General features: G+C 39.4%; 1 protein-coding gene across 1 annotated transcript; it reads left to right on the forward strand.

Moving 5' to 3' along the window:
- The first annotated feature begins 11,875 nt into the window (after nucleotides 1-11,875).
- IQCF5 (IQ motif containing F5) lies at nucleotides 11,876-13,876 on the forward strand. Its single transcript, XM_001492976.7, has 2 exons — nucleotides 11,876-11,983; nucleotides 13,398-13,876. The coding sequence occupies exons 1-2, from the start codon at nucleotides 11,890-11,892 to the stop codon at nucleotides 13,862-13,864; spliced, it is 561 nt and encodes a 186-aa protein (XP_001493026.3). The 5' UTR covers nucleotides 11,876-11,889; the 3' UTR covers nucleotides 13,865-13,876.
- Nucleotides 13,877-27,018: the final 13,142 nt, after the last annotated feature.

Raw genomic sequence — 27,018 nt, forward strand, 5'->3', positions numbered from 1 at the left:
CACAGTGATCCGCCTGCATGGGATCTTACATTGCCTCAGATCAATACAACTGATAAAACTATCCAGATTGACCAAGAAAAAGAAGAGAAGACACAAATTATCAATATCAGAATGAAAGAGGAGCTATTGCTGTAGACTCCATAGGTATTAAAAGGATAATAAGGGAATACTACAAACAACTATACACACGTTAATTCAACAACGTTGATGAAATGGATCAATTCCTTGAAAACCAAAAACTACCGAAACTTGTCCAAAATGAAATAAGTAACCTGAATCATCCTATAGCTACTTTAAAATTTGAATTTGTAGTTAAAACCTTCCAGATGGTTTTACTGTCAAATTCTACCAAACATTTTATAAATAAATAACACCAATTCTACACAATCTCTTCTACAAAATAGAAGAGGAGGGGGATACTTCCCAATTCATTTTATGAAGCTAACATTACCCCGATAGCAAAAACAAAGGGAGTATAATAGACAGCTGCAGACCAATATACCATATGAACATAGGAGAAAAGTCATTACCAAATACAACTTAGCAGCATATATTATATATAAAGTATATAATTATACATCACCCCCCCCCCCATGACCAAGTAGGCTCTATTTCAGAAATGCACAACTTCAATATTTCAGGAATGCAATTTCAATATTTGAAAACTAGTCACTGTAACCCACCATATTATCAATTTAAAGATGAAAAACTGCATAGTCATGTCAGTTGATGCACAAAAACTTTTGATAAAATTCAACATTCATCCATAATAAATGCTGTCTGCAAATTAGGACCAGCAGAGCATTTCTTCAACCTGACAAAGCCCATCAACAAAAATCCTGTAGCTAATATCCTACTTAATGGCAAAAAGCTGAGTGCTCTCCATCAAGATTGGGAACAAGGCCAGGATGTTCTCTCTCACCAATCCGATTTACTGGAAGTCTTAGCCAGAGCAATAAGGGAGGAAAAAGAAATAAGGATATAAAGATTGGATATAAGGAAATAAAACTATCTCTATTTGTGGGCAACGTGATTGTCTATGTACAAAATCCCAAGGAATCTATGAAACAAAACCCAAAGTTCTCCTAGAACTGACAAGAGGATTGAGTAAGGTTGTGAGCAACAAGGTCAACACACAGAAGTCAACTGTATTTTTGTACACAAGCAATGAATAATTGGAGACTAAAATATAAAATACAATACCATCTACACTAGCTCCATAAAATGAAATTCTTAGGTATAAATCTAAAAAAATGCATACAGGATCTGTATGTGGAAAACTACAAAATGATGATGAAAGAAACTAAAGAAGATCCAGCTAATGGAGAAACACACCATATTCATGGATTGGAAGACTCAACACTGTAAAGATGTTAATTATTCTCAAAGTTACCTATATATTTAGTGAGATTCCAATCAAAATCCAAGAGGATTTTTATAGGTATAGACAAGCTGATTCTAAAATTTTTTTGCATGGAAAATCAAAAGAGCTAGAATAACCAAAACAATTTTGAAAAACAATAAAGTTGGATAAATCATACTATCTGATTTTAAGACTTATTGTAAAGCTATACTAATAATTAAGACTGTGGTATTGGTGAAGGGATAAAGAATACAGATAAATGAACAGAATAGAGAGTTCAGAAATAGACTCACACGAACAAGTCCAATCAATTTTTCACAGGATACAAAAGGATTTCAAAGGAAGAAGGATAGTCTTTTCAACAAATGGTGTTGGAACAATTGGAAATCCATATGCATAAGGATTAATCTCAACCTAATCCTTATACCTTATGCAAAAATTAATTCAAATGGATCAGAGATATAAAATGTAAAGTAAACTATAGAATTTTAGCAGATAACATAGGAGAAAATCTTTATTACCTGGGGTTAGGCAAAGAGTTCTTAGACATGATAACAAAAGTGGGATTCATAAAAGAAAAAAATTGATAAATTGGGCTTCCTAAAAGTCATTAATTTTGATTACTAACTTTTCTTCTATGAAAGATAGTGTTACGAGAATGAAAAAATAAAGTGGGAGAAAATATTTGTAAATCACATATTTGACGAAGAACTTGTATTCATAATATATAAAGAATTCTAAAAACTAATCAGGAATAAAATAAACAGCTCAATTAAAAAATGATGAAAGATTTGGACAGAAACTTCACTAAAGAGGATATATAGATAGCAAATAAGTGCATGAAAAGATATTCAACATCAGTAGCCATTAGAGAAATGGAGTTGGCAAACTTTTCCTATAAAGGGGCAGTTAGTAAATATTTTAGGCTTCATAGGCTAAGAAGAAAAATAGATAATATTATGTGTAGATAGTTACATAACAAGAGAAAAAACAAATTATTGATTAAATTCAAAATACAGTAATAATTGAGTATATTTTTGTAGTACAGTTCTACTAATAATAATAATGCATCTTTTTTTTTTTTTGGTGGGAGGGGAATAACATTTAGTTTAGTTGGGGCTGAAAGCTAGTGTTCCCTCTCACCAGAATCAATTGCAAATGTTTACCTGTTAATGCTTGTCTGTGATGAAGTTTTACGTATGTTATCTTTGAAAATGTCTTTTTACACACACAGGTGCTGTCTGAAATATGTGGTACTGCCAAATACTGATGTAAATCCATGAGCATAGGATTTTAATTGAGACTATTCCTCACTTGGAAGACATTTGTAGACTTCTATTAGAGTCTTCTCTTGATAGTTGCTTTTCAGCATGTCATTACATTGCAGATTAATTACTTCCAATTGAAGTTCAGGTCGTTGCTCCTTAATTGCTTAGATAAATAAATTTAGAAATATGGAAACTCCTCTCACACTTGAATGGATGTCTGAAAAATTCTCACTACTGGAACTGTAGTTTGAGCTCAGAAAATATATCCACTGCAAACTTGTGTGGGAATGGTTATTTCCCATCTTGTTTTAACCTTTGATGGCTCAGGAAACACATAAAGCAGCTTGACATTGCTTATGATTTAAAATTACTTGTTCTCAAAACGACTTTACCACAGTATAAATTTCACACAAAAGCATTGTTTTGCCAGTCATCTTAAGGTTTAATTCATTAAAAAACATGAAGACGACAACGAAAGCTTATTTCTAATGCCATTCAGTGTTTGATCATAGTAGTTGAAGGCAGTTTTTCTCATTCAGAAAAATTTCAATCTTGACCCTGAACCTAAAAGTCCCCCAATAAAACTAACACTGCTGAGACATGGAACTCCTGTGTGGTTGGGTAAGTTAGAATATTCAGCTTTAATTTCTGACAAAAATTTGTGGAACTAATGATAGTTGAGTCAATATTGGCAAGTGAAGCTTACCATTGACATTACTGGTTCAAATATTTTCCACGAGGTACCTACTGATGAATAATATAGTGAGTAATCATAAGCCTTAGCACTTTATATTTTCATAAACTTTGTAAATTTGTCCAACTAAGCCTTTTTTCTGTTCCACGTACATTTTCAGTTTTATCACATCTTAATGGATTCCACTTCAGGTTGTACTGAATTAGTGTTTTCTTGACTATGTAACAAATATTTTTAGCTGTATTTGTTTCATGTAGACTATTCAGAGAGCCTAATTCTTTAGTCACCTCAAACTTGGTATTTACCCATTCAATGAGTGACAGCTGAGCCATATTGGTAACATCTGTCAACTCATCTAGAGCCAAGAAAAGCCAGTTGAAATCATTTGCCTTGTTTTTAACTGGCTATCATTTTGTTCTCAATGTCTTGAACTCTTGGAGAAGCTTTTCTCATTGAAAGTCTAATAGGATCAGGTTTATTTTCTCTGGACACATTTTTTTCAGAGGCTGCAATTAAATATGATTTAATTAACTCACCAGTAGTAAACATCTTTTCTTTCTTGGCCAACAAATGAGCAATGTGGAAACTTAATTTGCTTGCAGCCTCATTTTTATTTTTTATTTTAGTGAAGAAATTCTACTGTGATGACATACTACAATTTAAATTTCTAAATTTTATGATCATTGCTTTCTTGTGATTTAGGAATACTGTGGATTGCTTAGTCTGGTAATGTAGATGCATACTATTGTATTCTTTTAGCACAGCTATAGTGTCATTGCATAATGAACACAACACTTTGCCATTGTCTTAAAAGTGAGACATTTAAAGTCCTCTTTTTGAGGAAGAGTTTGGAAGATGGTGGTATAGGAGGACCCTGAACTTACCTCCTCCCATGGACACAACAGATTTACAACTACCTGTGGAACGATTTCCTCTGAGAGAGATCTGGAAACTGGATTTTAAAAAAACCTTCAAAACAAGGGACAACACTGACAGGGTGGAAGAGGCAGGAATACAGTCCTGCTGAGGAAAAAACCACACCCTAGCTTATGAGGATTTTTAGGCTGCTTAATTTTAAAACGGTTTATGATGAGGATTTTTAGGCTGGTTAATTTTAAAACTACAGATGAGAAGCAGACTCCGAGGAGTGGAATTTGCTTGCCCCTTTGTTGGGAAACATTTACATTTCTAAGGGAAACCTCTACCTGTAAAGATGCCTCCCTCTCTGTGCCAGGAAGAAGGGGGATGGCCTCATCTCTGGAAACTCTTAAAGGGGAAGGCAAGAACTTAAGTTGTTTACTGTCTGGCAACCTCATGTAACTGACCCCCAACCCCCCAATCCTCCTTTGTCTTTAGCTGAGGATAATATTCAAGCGGTGACTTCTGCCATTTACTCAATCTGGTTTGATTCTTACCTAAAAGTTGTGGGACCGCCAAATGGCCCATTTTAACTTTTTTACATATTCTTTGTCTTGTAAAACGATAACTCACATACCTATGCCTTAAATTTAGCCTTACTCTCCAACCAACTTTGCAGCAGCAGCGGCTCCTCCTGCCCATGGGTGCTGTCCCCACGCAGCAGCTCTGACTGCCCAGGGGTCCTGTCCCCATGCCGGCAGCAGCAGCAACTCCCCATGCCAGGGGAAGCAGAAGCAGCAGCAGCAACATGCCGGCAGCAGCTCTGCCTGCCCATGGGTCCTGTTCTCATGCCAGCGGCAGCAGCAGTAGCTCCCCATGCCAGCAGCATCTCTGACTGCCTATGGGTCCTGTCCCCATGGCAGCAGCAGGAGCTCTGACTGCCCATGGGTCCTGTCCCCATGCTATTCTATACTATTCTCTAAATAAAAGAGCACTACTGCCAGATCTTAAGAGTCTAAGAAATCTTTCTTTCGACTCCTCGGCTCACCGACCCCGCATCACTAGCCATGGCACTTTATGGCTGAGAGTGATCTCAAAGGTACAGAGTTTTTCCCAGAGGAGCAGGGGAACTGAGCTCCACCTTAGGTATCCCAGTCCTTAAATTCAGCACAGCCAAGACAAGATCCCATAATACCTGGCTTTGAAAACCAATGGGGAATATTTCCAGGAAAACTATAGGACTTCAGAGAAAGAAAAACCTGCTCTTAAAGGGCCCATGCATGGATTCACTCAATCCAGAAACCAGCACAAAAATACCGATAGAAAAGTGCATAGTCTATTGGTAAAAGAGACTCACTTACTAAGCTTGAGTACATCTTAGAGAGGCAGGAGGTGGCTGGGTCCACCTCCCAGGGACTGAAACACATTATTGTGACCTAGTTCAGTTGTGCTAACACAGATGCTGGCAGCTACCATCAGATTCCTTCCTAGCCTGTTAGTGCAGGGGTCTGCCCTGCTCACTAGAGCACCTGAGGCAATCGAGCACAGCCAAGGCAGGTAATCCACTGCAGGGACTGGCTCTGCCCACCAGGAACCCCATAGCAAACTTGTGGGCCCAGGTAGCTGGGGCATGTAGGACCTTGGTCGTGAGGCAAGTGGGTCTGCAGCAGGCTTGTGCTGCTGGCCATTTCAGACAGCCACATAGGGGATCTGCCCTGCCTCCCAATGCCTGAAACAATTGTGTGTTGCAGTGCCTGGGGCTGGCTCCACCCATCTGTGCTCCTGAGGCAGCTGTGTACTGCAGGGCAGCATAACCAGATCTTGCCAGAGGCCCACCTTACCTGAAAGAGAGCCAACAACAACTGCACACTACAGGGAGATGCACTGGTGGCCTGCAGCAGTTGTGAGCCCCTATGCCTAGCAACCAGTCACACTGGGGGCCTGACTCGCTTAACAGCAAACTAGAAGTAGTTGTATGCTGTTAGACCTCACAGCCAGCTGTGTCAGGGCTTGCCCCACCCAATAAAGTGACCATAGCCGCTATATGTGGCTGACCCTTACAACCAGCTGGCCTGGAGGCCAGCCTAACCTACCCATGTGCCAACAGCAATAGCAAACCTGCCATGATAGAAGGGCAAGTGCAGCCTACAAACAGGATACTCCTGGAGCATTTGGCACAAGTGATGAGAGGGGAGCATGCTGCTGGGCCCCATAAGGCATCTCTTACATAAGGCCACGTTTCCAAGATTGGGAGACATAGCTGATCTACCTAATACATAGATATAAGCACAGAGAAGCAGGCAAAATGAGGAGACAAAGAAGTATATTCCAAATAAGGGAACAGGACAGATCCTCAGGAAAAAAAAGAAAACTAAATGAAACAGAGATAACCTACCTGATAAAGAGTAGAAACTAATAGTCATAAGGAAGCTCACTAATCTTGGGAGAAGAAAAGAACACAGTGAGAACTTCAACAAAGAATTGGAAAATATAAAAACCATTCAGAACTGAAGAATACAATAATGGAAATGAAAAATTCACTAGAGGGATCCAAGGCAGAATAGATGACACAGAAGACTGGATCAGTGATCTGGATGAAAGAATAGAGGAAATCACCCAAGCTGAACAGAAAAAAGGAAAAAGAATTAAAAAGAACAAGGACAATTTAAGGGACCTCTGAGATAACAACATGCATACTAACATCCATATTATAGGTGGCCCAGAAAGAGAAGAGAGAGGAAAAGGGGGAGAGAATCTATTTGAAGAAATAGCCGAAAACTTCCCTAACTTGGGCAAGGAAACACATATCCAGATACAGGAAACACAGAGAGTACCAAACAAGATAAATCCAACGAGGCCCATGCCAAGACATATTGTAATTAAAATGTCAAGAATTAAAGATAAAGAGAGAATCCTAAAAGCTGCAAGAGAAAAGCAACAAGTTACATACAAAGGAAACCCCATAAGGCTATCAGTTGACTTTTCAGCAGAAACCTTACAGGCTAGAAGGGAGTAGCATGATATATTCAAAATGCTGGAAGGAAAAAACATACAGCTAAGAATACTCTGCCTGGCAAGTTTATCATTCAGAACGGAAGGAGAGATAAAGAATTTTCCATACAACCAAAAACTAAAGGAGTTCATCATCACTAAACAAGGCTTACAAAAAATGTTAAAGAGACTTACTTAGGTGGAAAAGAGAAGACCACAAATAGGAATAACAAAATTATCAAAGAAAAAATATTACTGATAAAGGTAAATATACAGTAAAGGTAATGGATCAACCACCTATAAAGCTAGTATGAAGGTCAAAAGACAAAAGTACCAAAATTATCTATTTCCATGATAAGAGGCTAAGTGATACATAAAAATTAAAAAGGTAAAATATGATATCAAAAACATGGCAGGTGGGGAGTAAAAGTGTAGAGCTTTTAGTAAGAGGTCAAACTTAAGAGACAATCCACTTACTATAAATTGCTATTTACATAGGTTATTACACATGAACCTCATGGTAATCGCAAACCAAAAGCTTATCATAAATATGCAAAAAATAAAGAGAAAGGAACCAAAACATAACACTAAAGAAAGCCATCAAATCACAAGAGAAGAGAGCAAGAGAAGAAGAAATGAACAGAGAACTATTAAAACATCTAGAAAAAATAACAAAATGTCAATAACTACATCCTTACCAATAGTTATATTAATTAAAACAGCATGGTACTGGCAGAAAAACGGACACACAGATCAACGGAATGGAATTGAGGACCAAGAAATATACCCACACATCTATGGACAGCTAATTTTTGACAAAGGAGCTAAGAACATACAATGGAGAAAGGAATGTCTCTTCAATAATGGTGTTTGACAGCCACATGAAAAAGAATGAAAGTAGACCATTATCTTACACCATACCCCAAAATTAACTGAAAATAGATTAAAGACTTGAATGTAAGACCTGAAACCATAAAAATCCTAGAAGAAAACACATTGGTCTTAGCAGAGATGTGCACAGAAGGAAGACATAGGGAGAATGTCCCTTGAAGAAAGAGGATTGGAGTGATGTATCTATAAACCAAGGAGCTCCAAAGATTGCCAACAAACCACCATAAGCTGGAAGGAAGCAAGGAAAGATCCTCCCCCTACAGGTTTCACAGAGAACATGGCCCTGCCAACACATTGATTTTGGACATCTAGTCTCCAGAACTGTGAGACAACAAATTTCTTTGTTCTAAGCCACACAGTTCGTGGTACTTTGTTATGTCAGCCCTAGCAAACTAAACAGTTGGATACAAAGGCCAAGTGCCCGGGCCTGAATTTGGAAAAATTCTGAAGGGCCATCCCAACTGCCAAGCTCTCTGTAGGATGGGCTGAGATCAGTTGTAAATATATTGTAGGGCAGCTTCTCCCTTCTGCCCAATATTGTGTTCCTCACTTCCTTGGAAGTGTATCTCCCAAGAGCACTCTCCAATTAAACATCCACACGCAACTTTCCATCTTGGAGTCTGTGTTAGAGAACCCAGTATAAGGCAGGTCGGGCCAAAGAACACCCCGGTCTGCCATATTGTCATGGCAGTCAGCTGCCAAGGACTATGCAGTCCTGAGCTTCCTGACCCCACAATACCTTAAATAAGCAATACGGAGACTCTACAGGACTGTCAAGTCTGGGGCCTAGTGTTAAAGAAAATGTGTCTCTTGGGCCAGGGCCTTATTCCAAGTGAGGTAAATTCATGGGGTCTGTGGTGGTTCCAGGACTTGATGACCCATGGTAGGCTCAGGCTTGGGCTGGGGAACATGAGGAAGGATAGAGGAAGAGTCTTCAGTGGGCAACTGCCCCACCCACAGCCCTAGAGCAAGGGTCTCATTTGGGCTACTAAGGAGTCTTGGACTCATTCTCAAAATCTACCTGCCAGGACTTCCTGGCAGGGGCAGTGGGCATTGAGTGGATAGAAGACAGCAGCAACAAGACTCTTCAGTGGGGAGAGCTTGAGGTTTCAGGGCTTCCACTGGGTGTAGGCTGGAAAAGTCACCTTCTGTCTCATTCTTCCTCCATTCTTCCCACCTTTCTCTCAGACCCCAAGTCTCCACATTTCTCCTCTTTCTTCTCCCTCCCAGGGTTCTTCCTCGCTCCATCCCCTGCTTTCCCAGTGTCACCCTTCTCTCCCACTGCCAAAGTCCTCATCTCACCTGGGGATATTCAGCACCAGCCCATGCCCACTCCCATCCCTACCAGGGCAGAGGGGAGAAGGGAGGGCATGACAGACTCTATCTAGGAATGAAGAGAAGGGTTATAGGCCCTGAGGGCTTTGGGTCTCCTCAGAGAAGTGGGCTAGGGGTGGATAGTTCATTCATTCATCCATTCAATACTCATTCAGTGAACAATTATTTTTCACCTACTATGTCCTTATACTGTGTAGACTCTGGGGTCATGAATGTGACAAATGCTCAGGCTCTGCTCTCCAGGCACCAGAGAGGGAAGAGGCTGGTCAGCAAACAGTGACTACATGATAGGGTGGCTCTCTCTGCCAACTGGCTTGAATCTGGACCTGGTGGCACTCAAGGGCCGAGCACTCTCCCTGCCCTTAGGGTCACCACATCTACACACACCCCAGCTCCTGGCCTCTTCCTTGTGTGAGTCTTCCTCTATCCTGGGCCCCAGTCTCCTTGTTGCCCTGGGCTCCATATCTGGGATCTATCCTGTGCTGTTGGAGTGCAGGACTTGAATCCCTCCCCCACCACTTCAAACATACTCAGATCCTAGCACGAGGCCCTCTGCATTATAGTCAACATAGATGAAGGTACTTAAATCAACTCTTATTGAGGTATAATTTGCACATATATGATAACATGTGTCCATTTTAGGAGTACATTTCAGTGGTATTTTTGACAAGTCTATAAACATGTGTGACTGCCATGACAATAAAAATATAGAACATTCCATTATCCACAAAGTTCCCATACGGTTCCCACTCCCAAGTCAGGGCAACCATTGCTCCGTCCCCATTGACGACAGTTGTCCTTCCTGTAGCACACATACATGGATTCACACAGTGTGCCCTCTTCAGAGTCTGGCTTCTTTCACTTAGCTAATTTTTAAAGATTCAGGATGGTAGTTTCTTAGATTTTTTTCTAGAAAAATGAGGATCAGAAGCATCAGAAAAGCATGGAGGTGCTGGAGTTCACAAGGTGTAGCAGTTCAGAGCAGGGTCTCAGAGTGGAGCAGAGCTGGGATAATGCTGGCTCCATGACTAATCAGCTGTGAAACCAGGGTAAGCCATGTACGTCTCTGCACCTCAGTTTGCTCATCTGTGAAGTGGGGTAAATGTCATCACTCCATTGCTGTTACTGTAGACAGTGGAATGTGGTGATTAGGGGCTAGACTCTGGAGCCAGACAAATGGAGGCATTAAACTGATGTGGGTTTGCTGGGGGCCTGGCCCACACCTTTATCTTCAAACAGATGCTTCCTGCACCTCCGCACACCATACCTGATTATTTCCCCTATTCTCCAATTTACTCCTGTCTTCTTCACCTCTCTCATCCCATTAACTTTACACTGACGCCCTCCAGCTTTAAATGCACCCCCCTTCCTTTTTTTTTTTTTTTTTAAAGATTTTCTTTTTCTTTTTCTCCCTAAAGCCCCCAGGTACATAGTTGTGTATTTTCAGTTGTGGGTCCTTTTGTTGTGGCATGTGGGATGCCGCCTCAGCATGGCTTGATGAGCAGTGCCATCTCCGCGCCCAGGATCCGAACCAGCGAAATCCTGGACCACCGAAGCGGAGTACATGAACTTAACCACTCGGCCATGGGGCCAGCCCCGCAACCCCCTTCTTTACATCTCCCTCATAGCTCCACCCTGGCCTCTCCCATACTTAATCTACACATTGCAAATACACTTCTCAGTGACCCCTGGGACTGTGATCCCAAGAGGGAAACAGGGCCTCACGATGACCAGGAGGGTCTTCAGAGGCCAGGAATGGGCAAAGGTGGGCCCCTTTCTGTGCAGAGGCTGACCCTCACCCATCTCCTGACTGTACCCTTGAGCCCCTCAGGGGAAGAGGAAGACAGAAGGGTACGTGAGGCCACATGAGCCTGAGATAGGGGCCCTGGCTGGTCCTGGGGGCTTCATGAGTTGGCCTGCATGGGTCCTGCTTTCCCAGGGGCCTGATAACTAGGTGATCTATAGATGGGCCAGACACAGGAGCTCTAGCCCTGGTGAGGGAGTTTACTTTGTTCCCTCAACTCTTCTACCCTCATCAGAGATAATCACTGCTAATTTTTGTGTATATCTTCATAATCCTCACCCCCTTTTAAAATAACACCTTTATAATACATGTATATAAATATTTACTTGTACTGAATTTGTCTTGATTTGATGAACTTGCTAATCTTGTTAAATCTTGTACACTCCTCTATATCTGTCCATAGAGAGCACATTCATTCTTTTTCATGTTATTTGGTATACCATTGTTTAAATGAAATTGTATATACTATTCTTTAAATCCATTTGATGAATACCAGCCAGGCTTTAATGAGTATCATTATATACTTTTGTGTCACTGGGTCAGTTTTTGAGGTGTTCTTGTTTGTAGCCAGAACTCTAGCCATTCTGGTAGGAAAGAAAGGATGGGTCTTCCAGGTTCTCCTTAGAGGGGGCTCACCTGTTGGGAGACATCCTGGTGTCCAAGTCATAGGCGCCCTTATGACATCATGGCTCTCTCCCCTCCTCCACTCTTCCTGCCAGAGCTGTGGCTGAAGGAGAACAGACCGGAGAGGGATGTGACCATCAAGCCCCTAACCATGGGTAATTTAGTAGAGTGCATATCTGAGGGGATTTGGCTATACACTCCAAGTCAAGGGCATTTAATGTTTTGTAAGAGACAGTCAGATCTACCCAGGCTTTCTGGGAGGGCAGTACATTTCCCACAGTTACCTCAGGATGGGGTCCTTCCTCCATGTCTAAGGTCCCAGGAAAGGCCTGGAAGCTGAGTGTGTGGTTGACTTGGTGCCTAGTGGTAGTGAGAGCACCCTCACTTTCTCTCACGTATTTCTCTTGAAATTCTGATTACAGAAGGTCAGCAAACCTTCCAAATTATAATCAAATGATGAAATCATGTTGATAGAACAGAGCTTGAAGGAGCAAAGGAGAGAAGAGGAAGCGACTCTACCCCTGATACCCCCACTTATACCACTGCCACTGCCCTCCCTACCCCTCCAATGGGTAGATGGATCCAGGCTTTGCTGTGTTGGGGAGCCTTGAGTTGTGCCATTTCTTACCCTTGTGGTCCAGTGGAATGACCCAAAGGTCTCTGACCACGTGACTTATTGTCCAAAGAGAGATACTTCAGTGAGTGAAAGGAGCACTTATCAACATTACACCAGGACAACAGGTGTAAACCCAGTACGTACCAGGTAAACTGGGATGAATAGTCACACACATAGAGCTGGAATGAACAGTGGTTGACTCTTCCTGGGCTGTCCTTTCCCTCCATTTTCTCCTTGGGCTGAGAGATGTGGGTCTGGCCAAGGAGTTCCAAGGAGGGGGCAAAGAATATGAACCCAGATCACATAGAGTTGGGAGCTACAAGGTGGGGACTGTGTTTGGGGAATGCAAAGGTCAAGGTATAGGGAGACTAGGTCTAGAAGTGTGTGTTCATGTGTATCTTTGTGCTGATATATGTGTTAACTGGTGTTTAGGCTCTTAACAAAGTGTGTGAGGTGGAGGAGTCTTTTAATACTCTGGAAAGGCAGAGAAGAGACAGCATGTTGTGGGTTTAACCTGAAGTCAGAAGTGAGAGGGCAGGGGGAGCAAAGGATGTCACTTCTTCAGCAGATGGGAGGGACCTGAAGAGAAGAGACATGGATCTCAGCTAGGTGGTCAGGTCCAGGTGAAACTTGTATCTCTTTCATCTTTAGATCATGGTGTTCTTGCTCTAGACTGGCCAACCAGATCCACGTAAAACTGGGTTTGGTTGCAAGTGCAGGTGTACCTCCATTTTACAGATGGAGACCCTGAGACCCTGAGGGAAAGAGGATGTGTCCACATCCATTAATCAGAGAGTGGCAGAAGCAGGATGCTACTTGTTTCCTAGGACTAGCTGTTAGCCACAACAGCTCTCTTGAACGTCGGAGAAAGGGTCGAGTGTTGACAGAGGATAAGGCCCCTTCCTTAGTGCTGAAATGTATGTTTCCTAAGTGTCTCTGTTTTGTCTTATAAGGGCCCAAAAAAGTGAAGGTTGTGATGACGACGACGACGAGGAAGACGACGGAAAATGAACGAGTCGTGTTCATCCAGGCCTGGTGGCGGGGCACCCTGGTGCGTCGGACGCTGCTGCACCTGGCGCTTAGAGTACGGGTCATTCAGTGCTGGTGGAAGCAGCAGCTGGCCATACTGTTGGAGAGGAAGCGGCGGGTGGCCCTGGTGTTATATGCGCAGGAGGAATGGGCAGTGGTCAAGCTGCAGTCCTGGGTCCGCATGTGGCGCATCCGCCTTCGTTTCTGCCGTTTGCTCCATGCTGTCCACATCATCCAGGCCTATTGGCGCTGGCATAGTTGCCACACTCGTGGCTTGATTCAGGGCCATTACGACCTCAAAGAAAACCAACTGAATCTTCAACTTGAAATCACTTTGGGCTCACAGGCTTGTAAAGTGCAACAATGCATACCCTTTCCAATAAAGGAATGATCAGGTCTGTTATATCTTTGTCCCCAGCTCTCTTTGTCAGACATATTTCAAGGAGGTCATTGAGATAATGATGGCAAATACTTGGCATCTCATAAATCAGCTCTGAAGGACCAGGGGTTGTCTGAATCCCGTGTGGAGAAGGAATCTGAGAGCCCAGTGCTGGATGAGCAAGGCCTGTGATTGATTAATGATGTCTGCCATGGGTAGGAGAGTTGGGGATTCAGGGCTGCCAAGCCAGATAACTCCAGAGAGATGCCTTCACAGTGTGGTCTATGTAAATGGCGCCCTCTGTAGTTGTGCAACATGGAGTTCTGTGTCATCTTTTGCTCTTCCCGACCCCCACCCCCAAATCTTTTAAAAATACTATCTTAAAAGTTGTGGTAAAATATACATAACACAAAACTTACCATTTTAACCATACAGCTCAGTGGCATTAAGTATATTCAGATTGTTGTGCAACCATCACCACCATCCATCTCCAGAACTTTATTCAGCAAAATTGAAACTCCCTACCCATAAATAATAGCTTTCCATTCTCCCTTCACCTAGTGCCTGGCAAACTCCACTCTACTTTCTGTCCCTATGAATTTTATTACTCTCAATACCTCATATGAGTGGAATCATAAAGTATTTGTCATTTTGTGACTGATGTTTCACTTAGCATAATGTCTTCAAGTTTCATTAACGTAGCATGTATCAGAATTTTCTTCCTTTCTGAGGCTGAATAATAAATTCCATTCAATGAATATACCATATTTTGTTTATCTGTTTATCTGTGGATGGACACTTGGATTGCTTCCACCTTTCCACTCCTGTGAACAATGCTGCTGTGAATTTGGATGTACAAATATCTCTTTGAGACTCTGCGTTTGATTCTTTGGACACATACTTAGAAATGGAATGGCTGGATCATATGGTAATTGTATTTTTAATTTTTTTAGGAACTGTTATGCTGCTTTCCATAGCATTTATACCATTTTATGTTCCCATTAGCATGCACAAGGGTTCCAATTTCTCCACATCAGTAGTTAATCTCTTTTTTTTTTTTTTGATAGTAGCCATCCTATGGGTGTGAGGTGGTATCTCATTGTAGTTTTGATTTGCATTTCCCTAATGGTTAGTGAGCTGAGCATCCTCTCATATGCTTGTTGTTGGCCATTTGTATATGTTCTTTGGAGAAATATCTATTTAAATCCTTTGCCCATTTTTGAATCAGTTTTTTTTGTTGTTGAGTTGTAGATATTCTTTATATATTCTGGATTTTAAAACCTTATCAGATATATGATTTGCAAAGATTTTCTCTTATTCTATGGGTTACTTTTTCACTCTGTAGTTTTTGTCCTTGGGTACACAAAAATTTTTAATTTAATCCAATTTATCTATTTTTTTCTTTTGTTGCCTGTGCTTTTGGTGTCATATATGAGAAATGACTGCCAAGTCCAATGTCATGAAAATTTTCGTGATGTTTTCTTCCAAGGGTTTTATAGTTTCAGTTCTTAAGTTTAGGTCTTTGGTGCATTTTGAGTCATTTTTTTTTTTGTATAGTGTAAAGTAAGGGTCCATCTTCTGGATCCTTTCATACGTATATATCCAGTTTTCCCAGCTCCATTAGTTGAAGAGACTCCTTTTCCTATTGAATAGTCTTGGCACTTTTGTTGAAGATCATTTGATTGTACACGTGAATGTTTATTTCTGGCCTCTCTATTCTATTTCATTGATCTATCTATCTGTTTTTATGCTGGTACTACATATTTTGATTACTGTAGCTTTGTAATAAGTTTTAAAATCAGGAAGTGCAAGACATCCAACTTTGTTCTTCCTTTTCAATATTGTTTTGGCTATTGTTATGTGAAGTTCCACGTAAATTTTCGGACAGATTTTTGTCTTTCTTCAAAAAATGACATATGGTTTAATAGGGATTGCATTGAATCTGTAGATTACTTTGGGTAGTATTGGCATCTTAACAATATTAAGTCTTCTTATCCGTGTACATGGGATGTCTCTCTGTTTATTTGTGTTTTTATTTCTTTCAGTAATGTTTTGTAGTTTTCAAAGTACAAGTGTTTCACCTCCTTGGTTAAGTTTGTTCCTAAGTATTTTATAGTTTTTGATTCTATTGTAAATTAGGTTATTTTTTTAAATTCCTTTTTGTTTGGTTCATCGTCAGTGTATAGAAATGCAACTGATTTTTATGTGTTGACTTTGTATCCTGTTACTTTGCCAAATTTATTTATTAGTTCTAACAGGTTTCTGGTGTGTGTGTGGAATCTTTAGTGTTTTCTACATACAAAATCATGTTATCTGCAAACAGTGATAATTTTATGTCTTCCTTTCCAACTCGGATGCCTTTTATTTCTTTTTCTTGCCTATTGCTCTGGCTAGGATTTCCAATACTATGCTGAATCAAAATGGGAAAGTGGGTATCCTTGTCTTCTTCCTAATCGCAGAGGAAAAGCTTTCAGTCTTGCTCATTGAGTATGATATTACTGTTACCGAGCCTGAAGTGAGTTCACTCATCCGTTGCACAGCAAGCCAATCTCTGACACCGGGTGTGGTGGAAGAAAGTAGGAATTTTATTTTTGCACGGCGCTGAGCAAGGAGAGAGGGCAGCTAACGCTGAAATCCCAAACTCCCCGAAAAGCTAAAAGGAAGGGTTTTTATTTGGGGCTTTAGGCAGGGGAGGGGGAGCATATGGCCTTGCTGGTCAGAGCTTTCCCACCAGCCTGTCTTTGGCCTTGAAGTCTCAAGACTCAACTTGCAGAGAGGAGGGAGCCCGTGACCTTGCTGGTCAGCAGCTTTCCCACCAGCCCGTATCTCTTTGTGGGGAGGACATGGTCCAGGTGCTTGTCCTTGACGGTGTCTGTCTCTATGGAGGATAGCGGATTCTGAAGCCAGGAAGCCAGAGAGTAAGCAGGGAATGAGTGTTTTGGTTTTAACCTCATATATGCTGGGTTTAATGTGAGGAAACTGATATCAGGGTCGGTATCATTACCTGTGGATTTTTTATATGTGAGCTTTATTATGTTGAGTTGGTTTCTTTCCATTCCTTGTTTTTGGAGTATTTTTATCATGAAAGTGGGTTGAATTTTTCAAAAGATTTTTCTGCATCAATTGAGATGCTCGTGTTTTTCCCCTTTCTGTTAATGTGACATCTTAACGTTGACTGATTTTTGTTTGTTGAACAATCCTTGCATTCCAAGAATATTTCCCACTTGGTTGTGGTGCATAATCCTTTTAATATGCTGTAGAATTCTATTTGCTAGTATTTTGTTGAGGACTTTTGCATCAATATTCATCAGGGATATTGGTCTGAAGTTTCATTTTCTTGTAGTTTCTTTGTCTTGCTTTGGTATCAGGGTAATGCTGAATTTATAAAATTAGTTAGGAAATATTCCCTTTTCAATATTTTGGAAGAGTTTGAGCAGGGTTAGTATTAGTTCTTTAAGTGTTTGGTAGAATTCAGCAATTAAGCCATTAGGTCCAGGGCTTTCCTTTGCTAGGAGGTTTTTGATTACTGATTCAATCTCTTTACTAGAGTGAGTCTATTAAGATTTTCTATTTTTTCTTTTTAAAGATTGGCACCTGAGCTAACAACTGTTGCCAATCTTCTTTCTTTCTTTTTTCCTGCTTTTTCTCCCCAAATCCCCCCAGTACATAGTTGTATATTTCAGTTGTAGGTCCTTCTAGTTGTGGCATGTGGGATGCCGCTCAGTGTGGCCTGATGAGCGGTGCCGTGTCTGCGCCCAGGATCCGAACCAGTGAAACCCTGGGCTGCTAAAGCGGAGCACTCTAACATAACCACTCAGCCATGGGGCCAGCCCCACGGTTTTCTGTTTCTTTGTGATTCAGTCTTGGTAGGTTTGTGTTTCCAGGAATTTGTCCATTTTATCTAGGTTATCCAATTCATTGACATATAGTTATTCATAGTACTCTCTTATATCCTTTTATTTCTATAATATTGGTAGTATTGTCTCCGCTTTCATTTCTGATTGTCTTTTTTTCTTAATCCACCTAGCTAAAGGTCTGTCAATTTAGTTGATCTTTTCACGGAACCAACTTTTGGTTTCATTGATTTTCTCTAATGTTTTTCTATTCTCTATTTTGTCTCTGCTGTAATCTCATCGTTTCCTTCTGCTAGCTTTTGGTTTAGCTTACTCTTTTTCTAGTTCTTTAAGTTATAAATGTAGGTCATTGATTTGAGATTACTTTTCTTTTTTAATGTAGGTACTTTATACAACTATGAATTTCCCTCTTAGCAGTGCTTGCACTGCATCCCATAAGTTTTGGTATGTAGTATTTTCCAATTTACCTTGTGATTTCTTTTTGGATCCATTGGTTGTTTAAGAATGGGTTTATTTTCCACCAATTTCTGAATTTTCCAGTTTTTCTTATATTATTGACTTCTAACTTTATTCTGCTGAGGTCAGAGACGATGCTTTGCATGATATCATTTTAAATCTATTGAGACTAAATCTGTGGACTATTATATGGTCTAACCTGGAGAATGTCCCATGTGCACTTCAGAAGAATGTGTATGCTATTGTGGTTGGGTAGAGAGTTCTGTACATGTTTGTTAGATCTAGTTAGCTTATTGTGTTGTTGAAGTCCGTTCCTTACTTCTGTCTTGTTGCTATATCCATTATTGAGAATGGGGTACTGAATTCTCCAACTATTATTGTAGAATTCTATTTCTCCCTTTAGTCTGTCAATTTTTGCTTCATATATTTGGTAGTTTGTTATTAGGTATACAAATATTTATTAGTATTGTATCTTCTTGCTATATTGAATCTTTTATTAATATACATTAATATTTAATGTATTAAATATTTACATATTACATATGTATTTATGTATGTATGTACACAAATAATAAATATTTACAAATGTACATAATACATACACATATTAATATGTTCTTTTATGTTTCTTGTCAACTTTTTTGGTTTAAAGTCTATTTTGTCTGATATTAGTACAGTTGTCCCTACTCTCTTTTGGTTACTATTTGCATGGAATATCTTTTTCCATCCTTTCACTTTCAACCTTTTTGTATCTTTTGATCTAAAGTGAGTCTCTGGTAAACAACATATAGTTGGGTCATACTTTTTTCCCTGCTTTATTGAGATATAATTAACACATAATGGCTCATACTTTTAAAAATCCATCCTGCTAAGTTCTGTCTTTTGATTGGGGAGTTTAATCTGTCTACATTTAAAGTAACTATAGATAAGGAGGGACTTCTGTCATTTTGTTACTCATTTTCTATGTGCCTTAAATATCCCTTGTCCCTCATTTTCTCATTACTGCCTTTTTTGTGTTTAATTGATTTTTTGGTAGTGAAACATTTACACTTCTTTCTTTTTTTTTGGTGTGTATTCCAGAGTGATTTTGTTTGTGGTTACCATGAGGATTACATTTAATATTCTAAAGTTATAATACTCTAATTTGAATTTATACCAGGTTAAATTCAGAAACATACAAAATTTGCTCCTATATAGCTTTGTCCCACACCTTTCTGTTAGTGATGTCACAAAATACACCTTTATGCATTATGTGTCTAAAATCATAGACTAATAATTATTTTTATGCATTAGTCTCTTCTATCATGTAGAAAACAAAAAGTAGAGTTACAAACCAAAGTTATAATAACTTTTAAAATTGCTTAAAATAATGATTATTTAAAATAATTGTTAGAATAATAGCTTTAAAAATTATCAATGTATTTTCCTTTATCAGACATCTTTATTTCTTTATGTAACTGAGTTACATCTAATGTCATTTCATTTCAACCTGAAGGACTCCCTTTAGCATTAATCAGGGGAGGTCTAGTGGTAACAAACTTCCTCAGCTTTTGTTTGTCTGGAAATTTCTTAATTTCACCCTAATTTTTGAATGATAGTTCAGCTGGATATTGGATTCTTGGTGGACAGTTTTTTTCCTTCAGCACTTTGAATATATCTACTAACAGCCTTCTAGCCTCCAAGGTTTCTGATGAGAAATCTACTGATAATCTTATTGGCAATTGCTTATATGTGATGATTTGCTTCTCTCTTGGTGCTTTCAAGATTCTCTCTTTGTCTTTGTCTTTTGAAAGTTTGATTATAATGTGCCTTGGTATGAGTCTCTTTGAGCTTATCCTGCCTTGAGTTCATTGAACTTTTTGGATGTTTATATTTATGTATTTCATCAAATTTGGGAAGTTTTTGGCCATTATTTCTTCCATAGTCTCTCTGCACTTTTCTCTTTCTCTCTTCCTTCTGGAACTTCCACAGTGCATATGTTGGACTGCTTGATAGTATTCCAAAGGTCCTTTCAGCTCTGTTAAATTTTATTCAATATTTTTTCTTTCTGTTCCTCAGACTTGACAATTTCAATTGTCCTATCTTCAAGTTTGCTGATTCTTTCTTCTGCCTGCTCAAATCTGCTTTTGAACCCCTCTGGTGAAAATTTCATTTCAGCCATTGTACTTTTCAAATCCAGAATTGCTTTTTGGTTTCTTGTCATGTTTCCTATTTCTTTATTGATATTCCCATTTTGTTCATACAGCATTTTCTTCACTTTGTCTGTGTCTTCTTTTAGCTCTTTGAACATCTTTAAGAAGTTGTCTTAAAGTCTTGTTATGTCCGCTATCTTGTCTTCTCAGGCATAGTTTCTGTGGATTTACCTTTTCACTTTCAATTGGCTGTAGTTTCCTGTTTCTTTGTATGCCGTGTACCCTTTGCTGTTGTTGAAAACTGGAATTTGAATCTTGTAAGTGGTAACTCTAGAAATCAGATTTTCACTAGTTCCCTGATTTTGTTGTTTTTTAAAAAATTTTTCAGAGGGTATCTCTGTGTTGGGGATCAGATTAAGGAGTAAACTTAAGGTCTTCTCTAGTCTAACCTGAGCCTGCATCTTTGCTTGAACAAACATGGTGACTTTTAAAATTCTCCTGCATATGTGACTGCTTTTAAATGTACTAATCCTTAAAATCTGGCTCCCAAAAAGGGGAAAAGAAAAAAGTGAAGCGGGGAAAAAGTTTCCGTCTCTTCAAATCCCCTGGAAGTCACTTTGGCTGGAGGGTGAGGGTGTTGCAACAATTGTGGTGGGGATTGCAACAACGGCTGCCTGTCTCTGTTTCTGCACCTCTGTCATCAAAAGCAGCAATCAGCAATATGAGCACAGATCCCTGACATTTGGAGGACAGAGTCTTTATTCCCCGCCTTGCATCTGAAAACTGAGTGTAAATTTCTCCAGAAGTCATGCATGGCTGCCTGCCATGGTGCTAGGGTTAGGGGGTCAAAGATGGGTGGCTAGTAGCATACTAAGAGCTGAAATGGGCCAAAATTAATCACAATTTGCTGTCTAAGTTTCTGGAATTTATGCTTTCAAATAGGGTCCAGAGTTCCAAAATAGCTTCATCAGACAGATTCTGTCAGCGCAATTGTTGTCTAAGTGGGGAGATGGATTCCTGGGGCATCCTCTCAGCCATCTTTCCTCTAGCTCTACTCTAATGTACAGGCTTTTGTGTAAACATAAATTTCTGTCTTTCTGGGGGAAATACCCATGAGGGAAACTTCTGGATTGTAATGATAATTGCATGCTTAGTTCTTTAGGAAACTGCAAAATTTTTTTCCAGAGGGACTATACCATTTAACATTCCTGCCAGCAAGGTATGAGAGATCTAGTTTCTCCATATCCTCACCAACATTTGGTTTTATCATAATTTTTGTTTTAGCCATTCTGATAAGTGTGTAGTGACATCTCTTTGTGGTTTGATTTGCACTGCTCTCACAACTAATGAAGTTGAGTATCTTTTCAAGTGCTTATTTGCTTTCTATATACTCTCCATTGAAATGCCTCTTTGTGTCTTTTGCCCATTTTCTACTATTTCTTTTCTACTATTGTGTTTTTAGAGTTAAAAGTATGTGTATTCTAGCAAAGTGACATCAGCAAGATGTGGAATATGAGGTTCCTTGCTCATATCTCCCTTCAGCAGCAATAATTTGGGAGTCATCCGTGGACAAAAGTGCCTTTGTAGGAGCTTTGGGATCCAGATAGGAGATTGCTAAATCCTGGTGGAGTTGAAGATGAAGGAAGGATGTTTTGAGAATGCAGGCCCATGCCAAGGTGGCTGACTCACCAACTATGGTCCTGGCTACAGACTTTGAAACACATCTGTCTTCATATGAACTTGGATATATCCCTGTATGGCCCCGATCCTGCTATTAGCACTATACATCAAAGAACCTGGGAGAAGTCATGTCTGTCCACACCTCAGGAATTAGGTCCACAGACCTTTGTCCTGGCTGTGGACCCTGAAGTGGCCTGTGATCCAGCTCCTGGCCCTCTCAGTCACAGTCCGGGAGCCCCTGCAGGCAAGCCTGCTGAACTTTGTCTGTCTGAGATCCTGAAATAGCCTTTTAACTCAGCTCTAGCCCCTCCCAGCTGCAGTCTGCACTGTCCTACCAGTCCAGGGATCTGGTGGGAGACATGCTTATCTGCATACCTTGAGATGATGACATGGCCCTGTAATTTCGATCCAGCTCCTCTGAGCTGCCATCTACAGGCAGTTCTGCCAGCATAGGAACATACCTGGAGGCATGCCAGTCAGTGCCCCTGGAAGCAGGACAGCCAACCTTGGTATGACAGCAGATTATGAAACAGCCCTATTACTTGGCTTTGGCCCATCCAAGTCACAATCCATGAGCAATCCTTCCCACCCAGATACCAAGTAGGAGACACACCCATGTTTGCCTCCAGAACCAGGCCAGGAGACTTTAGTCTTGGCTGTGAACCCTGAAGCAGCCCTACAACTCAGTTCCAGCCCCCTTCAGCCATGATCTGGGCCCAGTTTGCCTACCCAGGGCTCACTCAGTGTCCTGACGGGAGATTTCCTAAGGATCTGGTGGGAGCCACACTCATCCCTGCATATGGTAATAGGCCTGCTGTCTGTAGACCTAACTGTGGACCTAAACTGTACACTTGCCTCAGAACCTGCCCTGCTGAACTGGGTCCTGGAGACTCTCATGTCCAACCATGGACCAGCTAGAATCCATGCCTGCCCAAGCCCTTTATAACAGGCCTGCCAACCACAAATCCCACTGCAGGCCTAGAAAAGGCACTGTGGTTCAGCTCCAATACAGCTTGACTGTGATTCCAAAGGTAATCTCATCAGCCTGGGGAACCAACAGTAGAAGGTCTTTGCCTGACAAAACCAGTCTGTAAAGACTGGAAGCGGTGTTTGCTCCTTTAAGTGCACAGACACCAACACAAGGCTATACGGATCATGAAGAATCAGGCAAACATGACACTAACAAAGGAAACCAACAAAGTTCCAGTAACTGAGCCAAAAAAAAGGAGATATATGTATTTCCTGACAAGGAATTCAAAGTAATCACCTCAGAGAAGCTGAATGAGGTACAAGAGAACACAGATAGACAACTAAACAAAATCAGGAAAACAATGTATGAACAAAATTAGTTTAAGGAATAGAAACCATAAAGAAGAACCAAACAGAAATCCTGGAGCTGAAGAACACAATCACAGACTGAAAATTTATAGAGGTTTCAACAGCAGACTTGATCATGAAAAAGAATGAATCAGGGAACTTGAAGACAGGTAATTTGAATTTAGCCAGTGGAATGAAAAGGAAAAGAGAGTGAAAAAGAGTGAAGAAAGCCTACATGAATAATGGGATACCAGTAAGTGAACAAACATACATCATAGATGTCCCAGAAAGAGAATATGGAGAGAGAGAGAGGCAAAAAGCTTATTTAAAGAAAAAACCACTGAAAGCTCCTTATACTTTGGGAGAGATATGGCCATCCAGGTACATGAAACTCAAAGGACCCCAAGCAAGATCAATTCAAAGAAGACTATTCTGAGATACATTATAATCAAATTGTAAAAGTCAAAGACGAAGAGAAAATTTTGAAAGCAGCAAAAGAAAACCAACTTATCACATACAAGGGACACCCCAGCCCCATAAAACTATCAGCAGATATCTCAGCAGAAACCCCCAGTTCAGAAACCCCTCAGCAGAACTCCCAGTTCAGGAGTAAGTAAGATGATATATACAAAGTGTTGAAAGAAAAAATTGCCAGCCAAGAATACCATACCCAGCAATGCTGTCCTTCAGATTGAAGGAGGGAGAAAAATCAGACAAATAAAAGCAGGGAGACTTCATCGCCACTAGAACTGCCTTATAAGAAATGCTAAAGGGAGTTGTTCAAGTTGAAATAAAAGCACTCTAGGAAACACCAGGAAAACATATGAAAGTATAAAACTCATTGGTAAATTAAATAGATGGTCAAATTCAGAATACTCTAATACTGAATGGTGATGCATAAATCACTTTTAACTCTAGTATAAAAGTTAAAAGAATAGCAATAAAAATAACTATAGCGACACTAATTTGTTAATGAATGCACAATATAAAAACGTGTAAACTGTGACACAATGTGGGGGAAAGAAAAGTAAAACTGTAGAGTTTTTGTATGTAATCGAAGGTACGTTTTTAATAGCTTAAAATAGATTGCTATAACTATGTTTTGTGTAAGCCTCATGGTTACCCCAAAGAAAAAACCTCTAATAGATACACAAAAGCTAAGGAAAGGAATTAAAGTATACAAAAAATACATCACACTACAAAAAGAAAAATATATCACACTACATAAAGGAAGACAGCAAGGGAGGATAAAAGAAACAAGGGAACTTTAAAAGGAACTGTTTTGAACAGTCAGAAAACAACATAATGGCAATAGTAAGTTCTCTATTGATAATTACTTTAAATATTAATGGATTAACTTTTCTAATCAAAAAGCACAGAGAATGGATTTGAAAAAAGCAAGATCAACAATACACTGCCTACAAGAGGCTCATTTAAGCTTTAAAAACACACATAGTCTGAAAGTGAAGAGATAGAAAAAGCTATTCCACAGAAATGGTAACCAAAAGAAAGCAGGATCAGCTATTCTTTTATCAGAGAAAATAGACTTTCAGTCAAATCAGTCCCGGGGGACAAAGAAGATCACTATACAGTGATAAAGGAGTCAATTAATCAAGAGAATATGACAATTGTAAATATATATGCACCCAACATTGGAGCACCTGAATACTTAGAGCAAATCTTAACAGAAGTGAAGGGAGAAATAGACAGCAATGCAATAATAATGGGGAACTTAAAACCCCACTTGCAACAGTGGATAGATCACTTAGTCAGAAAATCAAGCAGTAAATAATGGACTTGAATAACACTATAGGCCAAATGAACTAACAGACATACACAGAACATTACATACAACAGCTCCAGAATAACATTCTTCTCAAGCATGCATGGGACATTCTCCAGAATAGACCAAAGGTTAGGTCACAGAACAAGTCTTAGCAAATTTAAGAAGATTGAAATTGTACTAAGTATCTTCTCTGACCACAGTAGTATGAAATTAGAAATCAATAACAGGAGGAAAATTGAAAAATTCCCGTATATGTGGAAAATAACACACTCCTGGAAAATCTCATGGGTCAAAGAAGAAATAAAAATGGAAATCGAAGTATTGTGAGATAAATGAAAATGGAAACACAACATACCAAAACTTCTGGGATAGAGCAAAAGCAGTTCTAAGAGGGACGTTTATAGTGAACTTCACTACACTAAGAAATGCCTATACTAAGAAAAAAGAAAGATTTCAAATTAACAACCTAACTTTACACCTTAAGGAACTAGAAAACAAAGAACAAAATAGGCCCAAGAGAGCAAAAGGAAGGAAATAATAAAGACTAGAGCAGAAATAAATGAAATAGAGAATAGTATGATAATAGAAAAAATGACAAAACTGAGTTGGTTGTTTTGAAAAGATGAACAATTTTGAAACACCTTCAGCTAGACTAACCAAGAAAAAAGAGAAAGGACTCAAATAAATAAAATTATAAACAAAGAGTGGCTATTAAAACTGATACCACCGAAATACAGAGGATCATAAGAGACTACAACAAAGAGCTATATGCCAACAAATAGAAGAAATGGATAAATTCCTAGAAACACACAATCTGCCAAACTTAAAATCTGAACGGACCAATAATAAGTTAGGAGATTAAAGCAGTAGTAAAAAGCCTCCCAATAAAGAAAAGCCAAGACCATAAGCTTGATAGTGAATTCTACCAATCATTTAAAGCCAATTCTTCCCAAACTTTTCTGAAAAATAGAGAAAATACTTTCAAACTGATTTATAAGGCCACCATTCCCCTGACACCATAGCCAGACAAGAACAGTATGAGAAAAAAAATTAAAGTTAATATCCCTTATGAACATAGATGCAAAAATCCTCAACAAAATATTAGCAAGCTATATTCAACAGCATATTAAAATTATTATAAACCATGACCAAGTAATATTTATCCCTGGGATGCAAGGATGGTTCAACATACTCCAATCAATCAATGTAAAACACCATATTAACAGAATGAAGGATCAAAAGAATATAATCATCTTAATAAATGCAGAAAAACAGTTTGACAATATTCAATATTCTTTCACGATAAAATTCTCAATGAATTGGGTATAGAAGGAACGTATCTCAATATAATAAAGGCCATATATGACAAGCTCACAGCTAACACAATACTCAATGGTGAAAGACTGAAGATCTTTCCTCTAAGATCAGGAAGAAGACAAGGATGTCCACTCTCACCACTTCTATTCAACATAGTACTGGAAGTCCTAGCCCAGGAAATTAGGCAAGAATAAGAAATAAAAGACATCCAAATCAGAAAGGAAGAAATAAAATTCTCTCTGGTTGCATGACATGATCTTGTGTATAGAAAACCCTAGAGACTCGACCAATAAACTGTTAGAACTAATGAACAAATTTTGTCAAGTTGCAGAATATGAAATCAACATGCAAAAATCAATTGAATTTTTATACATTAAGAAAAACCTATCTGAAAAAGAAATTAAGAAAACAATCCCATTTACAATAGCATCAAAATAATAAAATACTTAGGAATAAATGTAACCACGGAGGTGATAGTTCTATCCACTGAAAACTATAAGACATTGATTAAAGAAACTGAAGAAGATACAAATAAATGGAAAGATATCACACGTTCTGGTTTGGAAGAACTAGTATTATTAAAATGTCTGTACTATGATCCATGGATTCAAAACAATCTCTGTC

This window comes from Equus caballus, chromosome 16 (assembly GCF_041296265.1).
Source record: "Equus caballus isolate H_3958 breed thoroughbred chromosome 16, TB-T2T, whole genome shotgun sequence".
NCBI classification, from domain to species: Eukaryota; Metazoa; Chordata; class Mammalia; order Perissodactyla; family Equidae; genus Equus; species Equus caballus.

What these genes read in the sequence shown, in the direction of transcription:
- IQCF5 (XM_001492976.7), top strand. Translation starts at nt 11,890, where the DNA reads ATGGCTCTCTCCCCTCCTCCACTCTTCCTGCCAGAGCTGTGGCTGAAG. An exon ending in CATCAAGCCCCTAACCATGG is followed by an intron (nt 11,984 to 13,397) that starts GTAATTTAGTAG and finishes TTGTCTTATAAG; the next exon opens with GGCCCAAAAAAGTGAAGGTT.